Source organism: Leptosomus discolor, chromosome 18, assembly GCF_034619465.1.
Source record: "Leptosomus discolor isolate bLepDis1 chromosome 18, bLepDis1.hap2, whole genome shotgun sequence".
Classification (NCBI taxonomy): domain Eukaryota; kingdom Metazoa; phylum Chordata; class Aves; order Leptosomiformes; family Leptosomidae; genus Leptosomus; species Leptosomus discolor.
The window spans coordinates 3,763,203-3,783,506 of NC_141408.1; the positions used below are offsets into that span (position 1 = coordinate 3,763,203).

General features: G+C 40.2%; 1 protein-coding gene across 1 annotated transcript; it reads left to right on the plus strand.

The window, feature by feature from the left end:
• The first annotated feature begins 1,988 nt into the window (after positions 1-1,988).
• MYL10 (myosin light chain 10) lies at positions 1,989-16,032 on the plus strand. Its single transcript, XM_009956201.2, has 6 exons — positions 1,989-2,069; positions 4,839-4,914; positions 6,426-6,530; positions 10,056-10,134; positions 15,121-15,169; positions 15,934-16,032. Exons 1-6 carry the CDS (start codon positions 2,034-2,036, stop codon positions 16,030-16,032), a joined length of 444 nt encoding a protein of 147 aa, XP_009954503.2. The 5' UTR covers positions 1,989-2,033.
• Positions 16,033-20,304: the final 4,272 nt, after the last annotated feature.

Here is a 20,304-nt window from a genome sequence, read left to right on the forward strand (position 1 = left end):
AGCACAGGAGAACCAGTTCTACCACCCCATCTGCAGATGCTGAGGCCAGCCCTGTGCCCTGTGGTCCATTCCCCCAGACAGCTTGCGATAGATTCCACTGGGCAACATCTGCTTTCTTTTTACCTCAAGGAACAAATACATGTAAATACGTAGGATTGTTCTTAATATTTCCATTCAATCTGGAAGTGTTGAAAACCTCCACCAGGCACTTCACGTTACATGGAAGATTGCCCATTACTGCTCAAAATAACACTTATTTCATGTGTAGGAGGAGGAGGGAATCTGTTTATTCCAAAATCAATATTTCTTCATTCATTAAACATTCCACTTATTCACTTTTTTTTTCCCCCATGCCTGTGGTGGGATTCTATCCTTATTTTTACCCTCACTACAGATACATTTTTCTTTTAGCTTCCATTCCTATTTCCAGATTTTAGTGCTTTGCATTAGCTGATTGGAGCTTGACAGGTCTGGAGTGTGGGTATGCGGGTGAGTGTCTACTGCAGCCCTAATTTTCAACATGGGATCTAAAACAGGGTGGCTGAGTGCACAAATCTGCCTGGCAAATTAAATTGATCAGACAATGTATACTTCAAACAGAGTCAAGTGGGAATATTTCCTTGAGCTGCTCTGCTCCTCTGGATATTTGAAATCAGTATTGAACTTGAACTTTCACAGACTTTTTTATTTTGGTGAGACAGTAGAAGTTGCCTCCTGTTTCATGCAGAATAGCCCAAACTAAGTAAGATTAATTCTCCATGACATGAGAACCAGGTGGGACTATGATGATGAAGTTTAAAAGTAAAAATGATAGAGAAAAAATAATCTGTCTGGAAGGGAACTCAAAAGGTGATGTAGCTCGTTATCTTGCCCCAAGTAAGGATAATGCTGTGGTTAAAACATTTCTGTAATCCTCAGGAATCACAGATTTTGTTCTTTACTGCAGAACAAGAACTGTATTGTCTTAGGTAAGCTGGTTGGGCCCTTATTCAAAACTATATAATGAAGTCTAGTTCTGACAGATTTTTTAGTGAGCGTTAGATTCTTAGATATCATTGTAGCTCTTTCCCCAATCTTTCTCTGTCTCAGTCTTCCGACTACAGAATAGTGATAAAGGCAGGCCTGCCCATTTATTTAAGACGACTATCTTGAATATTCGAATTATATGGGCTGGTAAGGCAATGCAGTGTAGTGTCTCAGGTCGGTGCAAGAATACAGACTGCCCTCCAAGATAGAAGGTGTTCCTACATTGGAAGAATCTGTTTGGTCAGTGTTGGTCCAGACAGAGCGGATTTCTAAACACTTCTATGTGAGTAGGAAATTATATAATTTCCCTTGATAGTGCCTGAAATGAGTCTTCATGCAGGGCCTCATTTTGAGTCTGGCTGCCTTTCCCTGCATGGGAACTGGGAAGGAGCAGTACCTGTAACCACTTACCTGAATTGCTTGTATTTCTTGAGAGGAGGAGGTTGGGAATTTTAGCTTACATCTGCAAGTGAGACTACAAGCTTACATCACTCCTCCTGTAGTGTAGAGCTCTGAAGAGCCAGTGCAGAAGGGGGAGCAGTGTCCTGCATCAAATGGTCTGGCAAAGATGACTCTACCTATAAAGAACAGGCAGTTCCTTGGGGAAACAAGCAGTGGACCAGCTGTGATATTCAGAGTGGGTCCCTCACCTTTTTTAAGACAGCACAGTGACAAGCTGTCCTTGTTTATTTGAGCTGTCAGGTTCCAGGCCAGAGTAAGGCAATGGCAAAAAGCCTCAGTGAGAGATTCATCTGTTACTAAAGCAGCATTTTTAAATCCCATTTATATTTTTTTTTTTTTTTTCGGATTGAATTAAAAACCTTGTCATAACAAAGCACAATCCCCTTGTATTACTTGACCACATATATTTTACGTTCTGTTAAAGATGGAATTTATTTTCATGGATGCTTAACAGACAAAGTAGTATATATTTGATCTTCTTATCTGTATTACAGGCTCCAAAAAAGGCAAAGAAGAAGATAGAAGGTGGTTCCAATGTATTCTCTATGTTTGAACAAACCCAGATCCAGGAGTTCAAAGAGGTTGGTCACTATTCTGCTGTTCTCTATAGTCTACTGCTAATGAATAACATCAGTTTAGTTTGTAATCCTTATTCAATTCTCCATCTGCTGTAATAGAACACACAGTTGTTTTTTGAATCATCTCTGTGGTTTTGGCTGGTATATAATTTTCCTTGTGTGTTTGTTTGTTCTTTCCTTCATTCTTTCTTTCATTCTTTCTTTCCTTCTTTCTATCCCTCCCTCCCTCTCCTGTTTCAAGCTCCGGACTGATTTGAAAAGTCCCCAAGCCCCTGCCCCAAAATGGAGGAAAATTATAATTTCATCCACTTTAGCCCTGATTCGGGAAACCACTTGAGCACAAGTTTAAAGTTAAGTTTAAGTGGTATTTTAAATAAGAGTTGTCTTATGTGCTCAATTATTATCCTGAACAGAGATGCCTTATTGAACCAGAGCTTTAATTAGTGGACTGTTCCACAATAGCCATAGAAAATATTCTTCTGTGCCCTTCTAATACTGCCCACAAACTAGAAATAAAAATACCAAGAAGCCCTCAGATGGCTTTCTTCATAAATGCCAATAAAACAAAACAACATGTTGAGATTAACTAAGTAAGCATCTTTTAGCTCCCAAAGAATTTGGTATTACCATGCATTGTAGATTCTTTGACCACTTACCTGTGAGGAGGTAAATCTAATGGGCTGGCATAAAAGCTGAAGCATATTAAAGATGGGTAATTTGTTTGATGAGTTTATGCTCCTTTTCTGAGTGGACATTCTAGAATGTCTGCGAGGCCATCACATTTTGCACTGGTTTGTCATTTGAAATTAGAAATTTTTTCCCCATTTTTTGCTAACTCACAACTCCAAAGCAATTTCCAATGTGATAAAGAGCTACTGTTTCATTTTGTGCATGTGGCTTTTAACTTTTCTTTTCATGAGGATTCCCACCACTAAAGCTCAGTGGTGAATGAGGCTCAAAAACCCATACAAAGGATTCTGAATATGACCCAGGTAAATGAATTGAAACCACTAACCTCTTCCCCAGTTAATGGGAACATGTTTAACAGTCTTCTCCCACCTCTCCTCTGTATCCTATGAACCTCCAGGTTTTTTCTCTCCAAGGACTACTGTATGAAGATGTACCAACACAAAGGAGAACTGGCCAGAATGCTGTATTTGCTCTACTCTAAATAAGATAATACTAGCAGCATTTCTGGGAGGATGGTGGCAGAATAATGGCAAAAGCATAAGGCAGGGGAGTGGCCAAATGAAAACCAAGACCATGTTGTGTCTAAAACCTGAGTACTTGGGACAAGTATTTCTCAAAAGATGTTACTGATCGGAACATTTTTATCTAGAGATTTCAGCCGGCTCACCAGGAAATGTTTCAGCGTTGTTGTTACCACGTTATTTTAAGCTCACCCATTACAATACATACCTAACGCTCTTCTTGGCTTCTGTGAGCTCGCTTTGCTTGTCATATTTTCTTCTGTTTTGTTTCCAAATTGTGGGGATCACCATTTAACCAAGCCCCACCCCCCTGCAAATGAGGGAAAACAACTCTAAAGAGTTGGGCTTAATTTGGCAAGTAAACGAAGGGTTATGAACATGCATGCTGCAAGTGATCAGCTGGACAAACTGGGATGTGAGCAGTGGGGCTTTGCAAGAAGCTGGAGGTAAAACTACCTGAAGATATGTTGATATAATACGATCATGGAAAGAAGTGCACCCTGTAGAGCAGTAGATTTTAAAACTCTACAAGTTACTGAGCTGCAATGGACTAGCTGTATTCTCAGGAGGACGTTGTCTTTCATAATAATAGTGAAGTAAGAGTAATTCCTGGTCACTGTAAAGATACACTCTCATATTGATGTGCACGTCAGACAGAAAACCAGCTTCAGAGACATGCCTGGTTCGACTAATATTCCCCACAGTATGACCAGGGGAATTTCACGTCATTAAAATCTTTCAAAATCAATGAAACATTAGAAGTGTGATGGCAGTGAATAGACAGACATGCAAATAGGTAAATAGAGAGATAGGCAGTTAGCTGGCTTGATAAATAATGGTTAGACTACATCAATTCTGTGTTGGCTGAAAACAGAAAAATAACTGGGCTTTTTCTGTCGAAAGTTAGATTTTGCCTGACAAGACTCATTTAAGGTCAACACGTCAAGGTCAGTCAGAGCACAGAGTACAGTCTGAAGGATACAATATATTGGAAAGGGAAACAAACTTTGAATAAATAATACTATGAAACCCACATTTCTCTCTGCCTTTGAAAATTCAGCTGTCTTTGTACGATGGGTCATTTAAGGCCCAGAAGAAATCAACTTTAGCTTGATAGCAGGGAGAAATCTACAGTAATTAAACATTTTACAGAATATGATAGCTGCCCAAAGGAACGAGGTATGGGAAAGATACAAAACACACGGAGTAACCACTGACTAAATCCTCCCTAACTAAAGCCTCCCTAATTCAAACTTTTATGGTTTAAGGACTGAATGGCTGGAACTGCCAGCATTGGCTTCAGCCCAGCTACACGCTGCACTGAGCATTAATTTAGTAAGAAGAAGTTTGGGTGGGTTTAATTAAGTCCCTTGCCAAGATACAGCAGTGTGTTGAAAGTGAGGAAAGTACAATGATGTGGCATGATGTGGGTGAATCAAAGGAAGCTGAAAATCCTTTTTTACAGCACAAATATAATATCCCCCTGGATCAGTCTGTATGATTGTACCACTGTCCCGTGCAACATGGCAATGGCAATAAATTTTCCTTTTTCTTCCAACAGGCTTTTACCATCATGGATCAGAACAGGGACGGCTTTATTGACAAAGCAGACTTGAGAGACACATTTGCTGCGCTAGGTAAACTGGTAGTAACAATTAAATACTTAAAAGAAATGAAGTTTAAATTTCAAGCATGTAAGAAAAGTTTGTACTAGAATTACAGTGGGAGAAGCAATGAGATACACAGGAGGCAAAAGGAAACCTGTTCAGTTTGATCTTCCTCCTTTCTGGTAGTTGCTGTCTTACTACATAGCTCCAGCTGGGAAGTCTCCTGAGCAGTCCCTTTCAGAAATGAAATGAAAGTCTCTCTGGGACTCACTGGCGGGTGCTACAGAGCTGTGCAGCTGGCAGCCCTCCAAAGGCACTGATCCCTCCCCTGCAACTATTTCATAAAAAGCCCACCCAAGCAGGGGTCCATGCCAGGCATTTCTGATTTGCCTCTGAATCCAGCCTTCACAGGCTGCACCGTTTTCATCTAGGAGCCATGCAATATCTACCCATTAACTTTGTTGTCATGCACTAGCTGCCCCTCTGCCCACACAGAAGTAGGAGGATTTCACATGAAGTTCTGTGCTGCTGTGCATTTATGTGGGGTGGAAGGTGCATGTCAGGAGATCACGTATTGTCCATTCCATGCACATCACAGTTCTGATTAAAGCAGATTAAAACAAATCTTCCAAAGGAAGAAAAAATCAAAATGCTCATGATCCCAAACCTGGAGTTGTATCCTTGTTGTAAAGTTTGAGGCTTGAACAGTGATGTAGGCAATTGGGCTTTTGCCATCTGGATCTTATTAAAAAGAGTTTGATAAGAATCTTTAGTGCTCCCTGGGGTGGAATCAAACGCCGGCAGAGTCAGTGCAAAGAGCAGAAGCTCCTGAACTCTTTATTGTGTCAATGAGGTTTGCAAACTTCGGCCCGTAGCTACTGTTACCCTGAAATATTTATTTCTTAAGGCCAAGTTCTGGTATCTTTCCTGTTCAGTGAAGCCCTTCAATGCCTATAAAGTACAGTCACAGCAAATTACCACTCAATTCGAGTAGGGCTGCCAGGGTCTAAATTCTCATCGGTAGGACTGCACAAGATTGTGGAAGGGATAGAACTGCAGAAGGATGGGGGAGAGATATGATTACTCAACTCATCCATCTGCCCTCTACTCAGAAAGGCATCTCAATATACAGGAGGACAAAGACTGAGACCTTGGATTCACTTCAGTCACTTTGAACTCTGCTATATTAATATCAGCGGGGCCTGTATTTCACCTGAGGTGAAAAACAAACAAAAAAACCCCAACAAAAAGCAAACCAAACCAAAACCAAGAAAGAAAAACAGTTTATTTGGAAGAGCCCCTTCTTTTGTCCACTGCTGGCCGTGTCTGTATTATTTATCCTTCTTACTCCTTCAGTCACCCTTTGATCTTAGAGCCAGCTCTGCCAATTTGTTTTACACTGGGGTATTCTGGAGTTGTGTTCTACCATGTTATTAGCAAAGTTGCACAGAGCCCTGAGCTCCCCAATGGGAGGAGATGAATGGGAATCGTTTTTTGAAACACAATTTGTGATTTATTATGAAAAATGATCTCTGCTGCAGGTCGTCTGAATGTCAAGAATGAAGAGCTTGAAGACATGGTGAAGGAGGCGCCAGGTCCTATTAACTTCACTGTCTTCCTTACTATGTTTGGGGAAAAGCTGAAAGGTAAGTACCTTTGGGGAGTTGGAGAGGTATCTGTCAAAGATCCTCAGCACTGAAATATCTCAGCACCTTGCAAATTATAATAATGTATCCACAGAACAGTGCTTAAAGGCAAGGAGTGATCTCCATTTTTGCAGACAGAGCTGAAGTTTGAAAAGGCTAAGGGACGGTCCAGAGGACAATTCAAAGGTGTGATTTCAGCTTACATAAGCTAACATGAAAGTGGTAAGTTGAGGTCCAGAATGTAATGAAATCACAGCAGCCTAGAGCACAGCGTGGATGAGTTATTCACTGTCAGTAGGTTCCTAGGCTGCAGTCTGTTGCTCATGCTATAGTGGTACCACTCCCAGTGTTAGCTGGTTTAAAAGCATTTTCAGTATTTCTGCAAAAAGCTTTCTGTGGTCCTTTGGCTCATTACGCAAACGTGACCTCTGTGTCACCCTTGCACTTATAGGGCATGAAGGAGCAACATGGCCTCCCCTTATTTTCTGTATCTGTTGTAACCCAGTGATCTAGCCTTGGTTTCACGTGAGATCAATAGTGATTTTGCCATTGGATGAAGATTTTGCTGAATAACTTTTAATGGAGTGGACAAATTGAAATAACTTACAATGATAAGGGAGAGGGATTTTGCCAATTGCCATAGAGATTATAGGGATCACTGTAGGGAGTTCAGAAAATGTGGGTACTAAATTTGTTGTGTGAGCTAGTAATTTAGTCCTATCTCTTGTTAATGGCTAGAGAGTGCAAGAGAGGGAGTGTGAGGCCAAGAGAAACCTCTGGTCATCTGCCTATATGCGTTAGAGATAGGTGAAAGCCTTGACATTCAAAGCAAGTTTGGCCTTAGCCAAGCACATTCCAGAAGTTTGTTAAAATAACTAATGAAGAGAAAAATGGAAAAATCTGATCCCGTCTTCTTAAAATCAGTTACTGTATTGTTGCTGGACTCTGGCTTTGTATTGCTAAGCACAATTTCAGTGAAGGGCTTTCTTCACTTGGAGTAGAAAATAAAGAAGTCTGAAAGAAAAAATAAAGAAGTCTGAAAAAAAGAATTAATGGAGCTAGTCCTGAAAGAAACACACTATTGCTAAGGAACACAGCATGTCTGAGAAGCAGAGGCAATGGAGAAGGCTGTAGACTGACACTGAGGAAGTGATTTTGTCACCCAGACATCGATCTGTCTTGACCACAGTGGTGTCGCCACCTTTACATTCCAGATGTCGTCTTGCAGAGTAGGCAGTTCACTTCTCCGTAATCTTCCTCCTGGGACAGGTGACTGTCTCTTCTGGGGTGCCCTGCTACCCATTCCAGTCTATTTGTGATGCTTATGATCACTCAGAGCATGGAAATGAGCTCTTCTTCCTTTCTCCTCTTCCCTCTTGCCTCTTACAATCGCTGAAGCTGGCAAAGAGTCTGGACCTGCCAATTGTGTGGCCTAAAACGCGAGCCAGCACAGGAAGGTGGATGGTAAAGCATACCCCTCTTGTCTGCAGGTTTCCTGTTGGCTACGAGCAGAGGAGGAGGGGTTCTTAATTTCCATTTGGTGAAGGGAAAAATCACAGCTGTGCTTGTCATGCCCTTCTGGTTGGGTTTGTCATGCAAAGGAAGCAGAGCCAAAAGACTGCACATTCCCAATCAAAACTAATTGGGATGAAGAGCCTTTGTAGTGCAATTAGAAAGGGAGAAAGGGCTAGAGGAAGTGGATATAGCAATTTTGCAACACTCTTTATTAGCTAAGTACCACTTAGAGAATTTGGTGAAAGGTGCTTTCTAAGTAAAATTTGTTGTGCTATAATTGATTTCTGTCATAAAAGGGAAGCTGGGATTTTCAGGATGAGCTTTAGCTTTATATATTGAGATTATGATGCCAGATGAACAGCTAACAAAACTTGGTTTATGTTAATGCCAACCACATGGAGCTGTTTCTATAGGGAGTCAGAATAATACAATTTGTACAGAAAACAGAGATGCCGCACATCAAAGAAACCACTTTATTTACCAGCTAATCAATAAAGAATGCCTGCTGCATTGCTTCTCTTCAAAGCCAAAGTCCAAGGATATGACAGAGTAGAAAATGTAAAACACAGAAAGGAAAAAAAATCCCCCACACAGTGGCGACTACTTAAAATGCAGTCCTTTCCTTGGAAGACATTTCTCTTCATGGGACAATCAAAACACTCATTAAATACCAGCGCTCTTTGTATTGATCATATATCCATTGCAGTTTGAATACATTGCCTACAGCTTGGCAAATAATATACATGGCCAGTGTGCGACAAGAAAAGGCCATTCAGCCTTAGGTTCATTCACTGTTATATACACTAAGATACTGCTACTAATCCTTGTGAAACTTTTTAAACAAAGAAAACTAAGGCAGCATCAAGAAAGTTTGCAGTCATTGGAGCAGGGAACTTGACTGGGTGCTCTTCTTGTTCTCTCTCTGCCAAACTTGGAAACAAACTTCAAAACTCCAGATCTTCCTGTTATTACTTTTTTTAATCATGCTTTCAACATTTCAGCATCCCAAGTAGCTTAAGTTGTCCGCGGGTTAGTCTACCTGCTTGTAAATTTGCTTTCCTACTGTTATAAATAGTGATTTGTATTATATATATTACCATAATATTTTAAAATACTGGGGAACAGTCCGAAACAGAGTGTGTAGTGTATCCTTTGGTGTGGCTTGCAACTGACTGTGAGTATACTCAGACTCTGCAGTATCACAAAGTAGTTAGAAGCCCCAGCCAAGATTAAGGCACTGTGGAAGCTAGTCCCTGACTCAAATTTTTTCCAGACCAAATAGATGGGACAGATAAAGGGTGGAAGAAAAGGAAGACTATTACTATCATTTTACTGCTGGGAACAGAGGAGCAGGGAAATTAAAGTCACACCAAAAGTCTGTGGCCCGCCTGAGAGCAGAGGGAAAATTCCGGAGCCATAGTCTAGTGCTTTAAACCATCCTGTTTCTGTAAGTAGCACTTAATGAAGAGACACTTAAGTGGAAGCGCACGACAGAACGTAAGTGCAGATCACCATTTTACATTGAGCATCCTGTTTCCATTGCATTCCACCGACATTCTGATTTTATGATGCGCTCCGCTTTCTTCAGTGAAGGAAATAACCTCTTCTCTCTACAGTGAAGAACAAGCAATATCAAAAAGTGTTGTTACAAGGAACGTACAGTACAAGATTAGAGGAAGCCAGTGAGGGAAACAGTTTGTTATATTTTCATTTCTGAAAGCCACTAATCCTCTGGGTACTGATATTGGAGACCAGTTCCTGGAAGTTTTCTCTCCTGCAGACACAGAATAGATACGAGTTATTATTTTTAAGCTTCTGAGCATTGAACTATTCACCTCTATTGTTTATCTGACATGACAAATGCTGCCGACTTAAGGAACCTTTGTCTTCAAACCTACAACTGCAAAATTCTCCGTTTTGCACTGTTTTCAAGTGAATGCAATTACTTAGCAAGTATTCAGCAGCTATAGAAATACATCCAGGCTCCTAATTATATTTCATTAATTTTAGGCACAGACCCAGAAGAAACCATTCTGAATGCTTTTAAGATTTTCGACCCAGAAGGAAAAGGCCACATAAAGGCAGACTAGTAAGTTTATTTCAAATCCTTTAAAAATAATAATAATAATTGCACAAGTTTAAAGAACTGCTTAAAAGCTACATTTTTCACAGTATTTTAAGAGACAGAGGAACTGTCAGGCAGAGAAACATTTAGCTTTGTAAGCCAGAGTTAAAAGACTGGACTATTGTATGAATGTATTTGTATACCGAAAAGAGTTGTTATTGTCTTCAGACCTTGCAAGAGGCAACGGAAATATAATCACATGTAGGCCATTAGATAGCCTTTTTTGAAGGTCTGGATATAAATCAACATATGACTCTTCGGAGATTAACTCCATATGTAAAATTAAAATGAATGTCTGGTGCCTAACTCTCAGAGTGCTTGACTAAAATGGGAAAGCTAGTCCCCTTTTAAAAAAAGTGATCAGTTTAATTAACCCCGGGACATGGTTTTAGTAAGGACATTTTCCTTGTTACGTGTTTACTGTTTGAGCCTTCTGCTTCTAGACAACAATTTGCTGTAAAGTTCCACTAGACGCAGCAGGAGCCAAACCAAAATAATACTATTAATAATATGGCAATTATTGTCAATATGGCTATTTCTTAAATAAGGAGGCAGGAATTAATTTGTATTCATAACCTGTTACACCAGCAAAGCAAGGTAAAAGGGCTTTACATGCTAATTGCACAAAAGTAAATCCTCATTGCACAGCCAGAATGGTGTAAGCAGGCCTTCAGGTAAATGAGATAAATGACATCAAATCAGGGCAGTGGGTGAGGAGGTCTGACCTATGGCTTCAGTGAAATGCTTTATGTGCCTAGGTTTACACATATGCTTCAAGTTCTTGGCGAATTTGGGGTCTATACTTTCACTGCAGCAGCCATTTCAGGTAGATTTTATCAAGAATAGTATGTATAGAAAATTTATGAGGGAACGATGAGTCACAAAATTGTATTTGCATCAATTAATTCTGCTAATGTTGTGATAAGGTAAATGAAAACTAAACCCCTTACCAGAACCTCTAAGGTGGAGTTTGCCATGACATTATCTGCAATTACCAATTTCTCATGGAAGTTAGTTGAAAATACAAAATTCACGTGCAATATTTCTTTCCATTACTAATATGCTTTTCTGTGACAGTACCCCAGTAGGTATGAGAGTCCTATTATGGTACGCAACATGCGAAATAAAAGCAAAGAGATAGTCTTTTCACTAAAGCACTTCCAAATTAATTAAAAGACAACAAGTGGATGTAGCAAACAATCAGAAGGAACAGAGGGTTAACAGTCACCCTGATTGTTTTGTGGGTAATACTATCCAAAGAGCTTGGGAAGAACAGTCAGAGAAACAGATCAGAAGTGACTCGAACAAACAGAATAAAGTGTAGCCTGTTGCCAAATGGGCCAGATCACACAGTAGTGAAATCATGACCATGAAATACAACCTTCTGATAATACAAAACCCGTGAAATGTTTTATTTCCCACCACTATCTGTAACAACATACTGCGTACAAAATCTCCAGCTTGCCACCCTGTGTCCAGTTCTACATTCCTTGCATGCTGAAAGCCAGTTGGAGTTTGGGGCAAATTAGGAATGCAGTATCACGCTCCAAGATGAAGATGAGAGAGAAATACTTTTCTTTTTCCTTGATGGAAAAGGTCAACCTTGTCCCCACCCCCACTGCACTGCTAACATTAGACAATTGTTTTAGTTCATCACCACAACAGAGCATAATGTTTACTTATTAGACCCGAGGGTAATGTTGATCATTACAGAACAAACCATTAAATCAATTCCGTGAATGTCTTTGAGGTTTAACTTCTATTCATATGCTTCCAAAATTTAGACATTTGAAGGTTTTGAAATAATTTTTGTGTTGGCTCATACAGCCATTTCAATATGACGGTTAATGTTAATAAATAATATTTCTCCATATTAAAAAATCTTGGAATGTTTCTCTCCAAAACCAGCCACATTGACCTTTTAATCAGAACTTCTTTTTATGTTCATGGAGTTAACATCCTTCTGGGGATTTTTATGTCTCTTCCCTCTGCGTGTTTTCACCTCTAGTCTGGAAATGACTCACTTAGTCCATCTGATGGTAGCTGGGATGGAGTCTTCTAATCTTTCCAGAAGCTCCAGGAGTTTATAACTTACTTCCAAATTCAATGACAGACTTTGTTTTTCTGCATCGTTATACCACACATAAAATCCTTCCTATAGCGTGATGTCAAAAAGAGAAAATGCTTTAGGTCACATTCTCAGCTGGTGTAAACTGGCATAGCATTTGGAAAGCTTAGATGATTCAGCCCTAAATGCCATTTATTGGACAAAGTGAGTCAGGCCAACATCAACTGTGTCTAATGCTGATGCCAACAAAACTTTTCAGATTTGTACCAGATGAAAATGAACCCAGGGAGTTTACATGTATTCTGGACCTTTGGAGATTAGTTTGGCTGGGCTAATGATGTTTCCCATCATAGCTGCAGAGCACTGCTCATTTCAACTCACCTGTTTTTCTCCAAGACACTGTAGACAAGCACTGTAGAAGGGGCAAACCCAGTGGAAAACCAAATGTCCCAGAGATTTCACAGATAATTTAAAAAGGGATTTGAAAATGTAAGAATGCAACAAAGTATTTGTAATTGTAGTAGGAATTAATGTCAACCAGAACAAGAGATAAAATTTAGACACCTACATCAAGGCAAATGGACATTCTTTTTTGCCCAAAGACCTTGATTTTTTTTTTTTTTTTTTTTTTTTTTGAGAAGCACATAGTCTTTAAAAAAGAAAACAAGATACCCAAAGAAAAGAGTGCATAATCTCTAGCTTTGGAAATTGTGAGTGTTCATTTCCCTATAAAATAAATAATGGAAAATGTGCATAGATCCTTAACTCAGTCCTTCTTCCTTATGAGTGTGCCAGAGCCTACTGGGCTGTGCATCAGAAGATTGTAATTAGATATTTGATCTTTTCTTTTCCCCTAAATACTTTAAGCATGTGAGTAGAAGACACATAGTGCCCCAATCTCTTTTTAATTCAGTCCTGTTTGTGATGAAGTTTATTTGTTACTTCTGACGAAACTGCTAAGTGCTTCCTTCTATTCCCCAAGCTCTTTCCTGTATCATGCTTCCCATTTACATTTACTGATGCTGTTTGCCCCAGTGCACATATATCCAATAATCAATTTATGCTGGTAAGAATGATCTCTCTACTCTTGCACCCACTGATCATTTGAGAATTCCACTGCAAAAAATGCAATCACATAACAAAACAGAAAACAGGAACAGCAATATGAGAGAAAGAGATGAAGATTTTGCTAAGTAAACAGAGTGGTTAAAGTAATAAAGGAAAAATATATACCATAGCTTAAGATCTGTCTATGACTTCAGAGTATTTCCTAAAATTTGCGTGAATATTTTCACTCTTGTCCTTGTGGGCAAGATCCTTATCCATTACCCAGAAACTTATTTTTTCAGTTTTCCCTTTCTGTCCTTCCAAAGGAGCACTTCACACCAACAAGAAAGCGGTTCAGAAGTGTACATGCCTCTTACATAAATTGGGATATGTCTTTGTTGTAGCCTTTTACTGGGAAAAAAGGTGTGTCAGAGGTATGAGGAAGTATAGTTGTAGCTTTGCCATTAAAACTACATTTTTATCTGTGTAACTTTTTCACTCGAGATGCATGGTGTATGGGAGCCAAAAGGGAAGCTTTACTATTTTGCCTGATCATCTGCATCCACAGTAGGTAAATTTTGCTCATATGGAAGTGTTCCTGTGCAGGCATGATTTCTATTATAAATAGTTAGTTTTAAATATTCACTTTAAAAAGCAGAAAGGGTTGTTTCCAGAAAAGCTATTGCTCTCACTCCCCCACAACAAATTCTGTTAAAAACCAGTCTTTTTTTCAAATCTACAAACTAAACCAGATTTCTGTACTTGTTTCAGCTTTGGTTTTGTACAACAGACTGCTCATCTGTTATCACAGATTTATAGTCTGTTTTACTGATCTAGAAAAAATCCTGATAATGTATAAATACCTTTGGTAGTAAAAAAAGGAGACAACTCTGCCTCTTCATTGTGAATGGAAACACTTTGGGATTAATATAGGAATTCTTCTACAGGAAGAGGAAATTATTAGTGCAAGCGAAGGGGGTGTTTATGTGATATAATTGAGTTCATACTGGTGGATGTTCTAGCACGTTGTGCAGGTACACATGGAGTACATGAGTAACTGGGTGAAACATAAAGACATTTTATCTAAAAGGGTTAGACTAGAAACAGTAATCATGCTTCCTGGCTCTTCTGTTCACCTGTAAACTTAGGTAGAAAAATTACATGCACGACTGACTTCCCACAATGGGTTTGAAAACAGAGGGTAAATCAGCTGAGAGTCTGTCCCAAAAAATTCTCCTTGAAGTAATTGCCTAGGAAGCAGATTGTGTGTGGGATAAGCTCCTTGTTACAGTGCTGTAACTCCAGATCAAGACGTTGTACCATGAAATACAACAGGTCTCATGCAGTTTCACAGTCTCCTCTGGGAATGACTGCATGCAAATAAAGGGATTCTCAGATGATGATTTGGAATGGCTGTTGGAGTTCTCTTTCAAGTCCTCTTTCTCATTTCATGCTCTGTTCCTTTCATCCTCAGATTTTGCAGAAAATACTCTCTTTTGGTTTAGTTAAGTTTTCCAAACTTTAAACGGCAAGTGAGAAACCACTTTAGGTTAAGATAAGCATACAAAATTGCTGTATTTCAATTAGAGTAATAACCTTAAACAATTTTAAACCTCTATAAAATGTCACAAAAGCAAAATAAGTTGGCAGAGCGAGGCATTGACACTGATGGGTGCCCACAGAAAATGTCTTACAATATCATGTAAGGATTAACAGCTCTAATTTATGCGGTCACACAGATTTCCTTTCATGCAACTTCAGGAGGGATCTTGCCATCTGAATTGTCATGTGCCATTATCACCCTTTAATCAGGTTATTTCATTTTATTTGAACAGCATCAAAGAAATGCTTATGACACAGGCAGACCGGTTCAGTCAAGAAGAGGTAAGGACCTTCTTCCTTACTCAAAATAGAAATCTATCTCCAGTTACTATTCAGCAATAAGTATTTGCCCCTCTTTAAATGCATGAATTCAGCTGAAATCCAGACTGAGAGAAGGCTGATGCCAGCTCTAGCAATTAGGAACAATTCAAAGCATCTCTTCTGAATAGCTCCATGGCTAAATCAAAGTCAAACTGATTCTCTGGACTTCTATCCAAGTGTAAGCGTGGCCTATCTCTTGCTGTTCTTTCCTATGGTGAAGTGGGCAATGGATTTACTAGAGTTCAAGTGGGTTTGGGTGGGGACTGCGATCTGCTTTCCATTTCTGTGAGAGTTATTTTGTTTGAAATCTGAAATGAGTTCTGAAATGAGGTACTGACTTTGTGGTTTCTGTGAGACTGAACATGGATTCTGCTGGCTGGGAAGAATTTAGAGGGACTTTATTTTCAGAAGAGGAGATTGAGTGGAGTTGGTTCGTGGCAAGAATAGACTGGAGCACAGACTGTAGTACATTATTTGGCCAGGGATTACCTGGATTAAAGGGAGAGCTCTTTTTGACAGGGAACTTGTTGGAATCCTAACAGGACTGTATTAACCAGTTGTGTCCTAATTCCTATTTCAATTTTACTGAAGTTAAGTAAAAATTTTCCACAGTGGTTAATGGATCAAGGCAGAAGGGAGCTGAACTGGGTTGAAAATGAAAAGCAGTACATGTCACTGCCCCACAGTCCCGTGTTTGTAACGCTTATCTCCTGTTTGCTTGGCAGATCAAGCAGATGTTCGCTGCTTTCCCTCCAGATGTCTCTGGTAATCTTGACTATAAGAACCTCTGTTACGTTATCACCCATGGTGAGGAGAAAGACTAAGAGGAAAGAGATGAGCTTCTCGTGGGATGATGCACCAAGTTATTTCATAACGCTTTTGTGTGTAAGACAAAGGGCTAAACATTCGGTATGTGAAGCCATATGGTCATCAGAAGAGAACCAATAAAACAATTGAAATTAGATGAAAGTTATTTAATGCTCCTGTTTTTATAAAAGATGAAAATACCAATTTTGTGAGCTTTTTCCCACCCTTTTTTTTTTTTTTCTGTCAGCGGTTTGAAATGGAATTTTCTTGATGAACTGGTGCTTTCGTGATTTATTGACAATCTTAATGTTCACCAGATGGTCCACTGGGCACTGCAGTGTTGCTTAACCTCTTGTCTTTTATACATAAGCTCCATATATTAATTGAGAAATCCTATGAGTTGTTGCACCAGGAAGAGTTTTTGGTAAATAGAATTCTGTTCCATTTCACAGCCCCTAGCAATGAAAGTGTAAATAAAACAATCTTAAGCTCTCGTGAATATGCAATGTGCCCTCTCCATCTCAGTGATGTGGCCAGTTTCATAAGCCACTTGACTCATATGCTTTGGTGCAAAAGAACAGAAATAGTGGAATAACAGCTATTTTTCTCATTTTACCTAGGCACTCTCAGAAACCAGTAATAACAAATTCCCCCCTTCAGAGGTACCTTTATCATGTTGTCCATGAAATAACAATAATGCCTAGCCTTTCACCCGTTGGTCATGAGCTGTGTTTTACAGCTCAGGCACACATGGAAGGATGTGTTTTGCCAAAGATCGTCAAAAGTCTAAGGACAAAGGAGAGAAGTCATAAACTGTAGCTCAGGGTTACACATGAAAGCAGCCTATCCCTCACTTCTATAATCCAAGATCAGCGTAGTTTCTAAAATGGGCTACAGTTTCTTGTACTTGGACTTCTAGGAAGTGGACGTATTCTGCCTATGTGGAATATTGCTTGAATACTTCCTGCGTGGGAGTCAGAAGGATGTTGCAGCCAAAGTAAAACAAGCTTCTGCTGTTTTAACTAATGAAAATGGTTTCCTTTTGCATCAGTGTGGTTGGCACCACAGTCCCCCAGACATTGAAAGGAAGTAACAAGTCACTTATTTTCTATTTCCATCTTAGTCTTTCTACAAAAAGAACATGAGGGCAAGGTGTCAAATTCTGCCCTCATCAGGAGGAGCAGAAATTACATGAAAAAGCTTTAGAATCTGCATGACTCGGGGATGTGACATTCATCCCAACCTGCATTTTGTGTTGTTCCAGCAAAACGCTGCACTCGGTGCACTTCGGTAATATAGAACAACTGGAATGTGGAATGAAGAGAATTAATGTCAGCCAGAACAACTAGCAGACACAAAGCTGACACAATAATCTCACCCCTTGGCCCTAGGTTCAGAAGCACTGTGCATATTCCTGTAACAGCAATGTTTTTCTAGTATAAGTAGGCGATTCCCAGTGGTAGCTACCAGTAATTATCTCTTTTAAAAATGTTAGTGGACACAGCTAGAAGCAAAATGTGGCCCTTTCTTGCCTGAATCTTGGTGAAGATGTGGAGAGGGCTTTAGCACTCCTTGCCATATGACAACCAGACCCATCCCTCCCAACAAGGTATGCAGCTTGACTGGGCTTTGGGAACTAGTAAAACTTCATGCAGTGCAAGGGTCTACATGACCTCTTTTTCTACTTCATGACTTATTCACCAGAAGCTGAGCTTTCCTGTACAAGCACAGTTCTTCCCTCTGTTTAACATAATGGGTTTTCTCCCCAGAATGTGTTTTTCTTCATAGGTGTGTAACTACTGCTTATGGTATGGCGTTGTAGATAGGCAGTGGGAGCTCATGGAGGTAGAGGATTTTTGGTGGCACAGTAGAAAAGATGACTCGTAAGCTTCTGCTTTAGACTCTTACACAAGCCCAAACAAGTGACAGCACTTCTCAACAAAGAAAGGAGCTGCTTATGGGAGAGGGCTGCAAAATGGATGTTTCATTTACAGACTTAATTTGGAAATTGAGGAATGGGTCTGGAAAACGCTCTCGTATGGTGCAAACACACAAGGAAAGTCTAACACTATCTCATATGAGCTCCACAAAATCACATACCCAACCAAATGAGTACTGACTGTTCCATTAATACAAGCTGAAGTCACTCAGGCATCAGATGTCAGAGGATACTTATGGTTTTTGCACTGTTTAAAGATTTCAGAATGAAACCAAAGACTAGATAAAGTGGCATACAGGCTTACCTTTGGTCTTCAAGCTAGAGAGGTTTATTTTTCCTCATATAAACTGGTAGGCAAGAACTTTGAGGATAATGCTTTTGAAAGATGAGGTCACATTTTCCCATCAAAGCATGCACACTTTTTGATGGGTTCTTTTTCATCTGTTACTGCCTAGTTACACAACTTCTTCAAGTGCAGCTCTGTGACATCTTAGGCTGATGGAAGTCTGGTCTGAGCAGCTCCACATTCTCCCCTCCCCGTGGCTGCACCCCCTCCCTCCCTCAGATCAGCATCAGAGCTCGTAGACACACATCAGGTGCTAACTGAGAAGAAACCTCCTTGCTCTTCTGTCACATCAGCTCCCTAAATTTTCTTGCCTGTCTGCAACTGTTGGGGCCCTGAGTGCACTAATAGGCCTTAATGGCCTTGACAGATCTCACCTGGAACCTCCACCCACATCTGCTGTCTCTGGGCCCAAGAGCCCCATTTAAGCTCAGCCTAGGGCCCTTAAACCTTTCTTGAGCTACAGTCTTGGACCTACAGTACTTCTTGGGCTTTCTGTATCACTGTGGACCTGCCTAGCAATCACTGAACTGTGTATGACTCTAGTAACTGTCACCAGATATAAATCTGACCTGCAGCTTGATCTTGGACCTGCCTCATCATCACAGACTTTCCTGGTGATCCAGATTCTTGAACCTATCTACCATCTCTGAGCTTGCCTTGCTTGGGTACTAGTGAGGCCGCTTTCCTGCTGGCCTCACCCATGCCCTGCTACAGGCTCTCTGCTCCTTAGGAAGCAGCCGGCCCCTAACAGCTGCAGATGGGGCAGGAGCATGGAGCTGTGGGGAGAATTGAAAATAGGACCACCTCAGTGCAGGTTAGGTTGAGCCAGGCTTTGTCTAGATGAGTGATTTGTTTAGGAGCAGTGCACTTTTGAAGCAAATCACTTGATTGCCCCTACTTACCTCGAGCAAACTAGGTAGCTGTTTTGGAGGAAACTAAACCTGAGGCTTTGCTTGAAATTCAGACCAAATTCCCTCCAGTTCCTGATGGGCACCAAACTGGGGTGAAGGCTGTGAGATCCTCCAGCAGCTACCAAAAGTTCGTGCACAGAGTTCACGCTCTCAACCACCCAGAGTTCTCATGACACTGGAGTGGTTTGTAGGCTATATAAAGCCCCAAGTTCCAGGTGACCCTCCTGTTTGCCTTCAGGTTTTTTGCAGTTCTGCTGCTCCTTCCTCATTGGTGCACTCTTCTCTTTGTTCAAAATCTATTTCTCCCTTTTCTTGCTGTCTGTTGCCCTACGATTACCGCACTTTAAGGGCAGTGCAGTAGACATATGCCTATTAGAGACTGCTTGAAGAGATCTTTGAGTTGGGCTACACCACCAAGCTTGTTACTTATTTGGACTTCTGAACCTTGGGCTCTTGGACCACCATGCAAGAGAATTTGGAGCTGTAATCCTCCCCTTCTGTAAGGGGGAAGGACAGATGTTCAGATAAATATCATAACAGTATTACAGGTTTGTTCTAGGAATTTTTATCAATCCCAATTTCATGTCAATCTCCATTTTCATTTTGGGACATAGGGCTGTACTTATGGGTTTTGGGTGCAAATTCAGATAACTAAAGGGAACAAAGAGCTGAGATTAATTCCACAAAAACAGATTCTCACCAAGCATCATTAAAATGATCAGATGGGAACTGAACTTGCATGAACCCTGGCAGTTGCTCTTTAGTGTCAGCCCTTTCACAAACAATTACCGTTTAGATGGAAAAAACCAAAGAAACAGTGTAGAATTGATAATGTGTTTTATTAACTCTTAAACGTTTAATCCTGTAAACCTTTCTGAAACCTTGTGAATGTGTAGAGCAGCCTTTGAAATATACTGTCATAAAAGGCAGAGAAAGGTTCTCATGAATTTCCTCCAGCTTGTTGTTCTGCTTGGAGGCAGGATCGTTGTTAGAAATGTTTGTCTGACCTGTCTAAACTTTCTAGGTAGCCTCAAGTCCAAAGCTAGCCCTATATTTATGCATTTTTCCCCCTAACATCTAACCTAAATCTTTC

Coding starts and splice junctions, on each gene's coding strand:
- MYL10 (XM_009956201.2), top strand. CDS start 2,034: ATGTTTGAACAAACCCAGATCCAGGAGTTCAAAGAG. Junction 4,915..6,425: donor AGACACATTTGCTGCGCTAG/GTAAACTGGTAG, acceptor TCTCTGCTGCAG/GTCGTCTGAATGTCAAGAAT. Junction 6,531..10,055: donor GTTTGGGGAAAAGCTGAAAG/GTAAGTACCTTT, acceptor CATTAATTTTAG/GCACAGACCCAGAAGAAACC.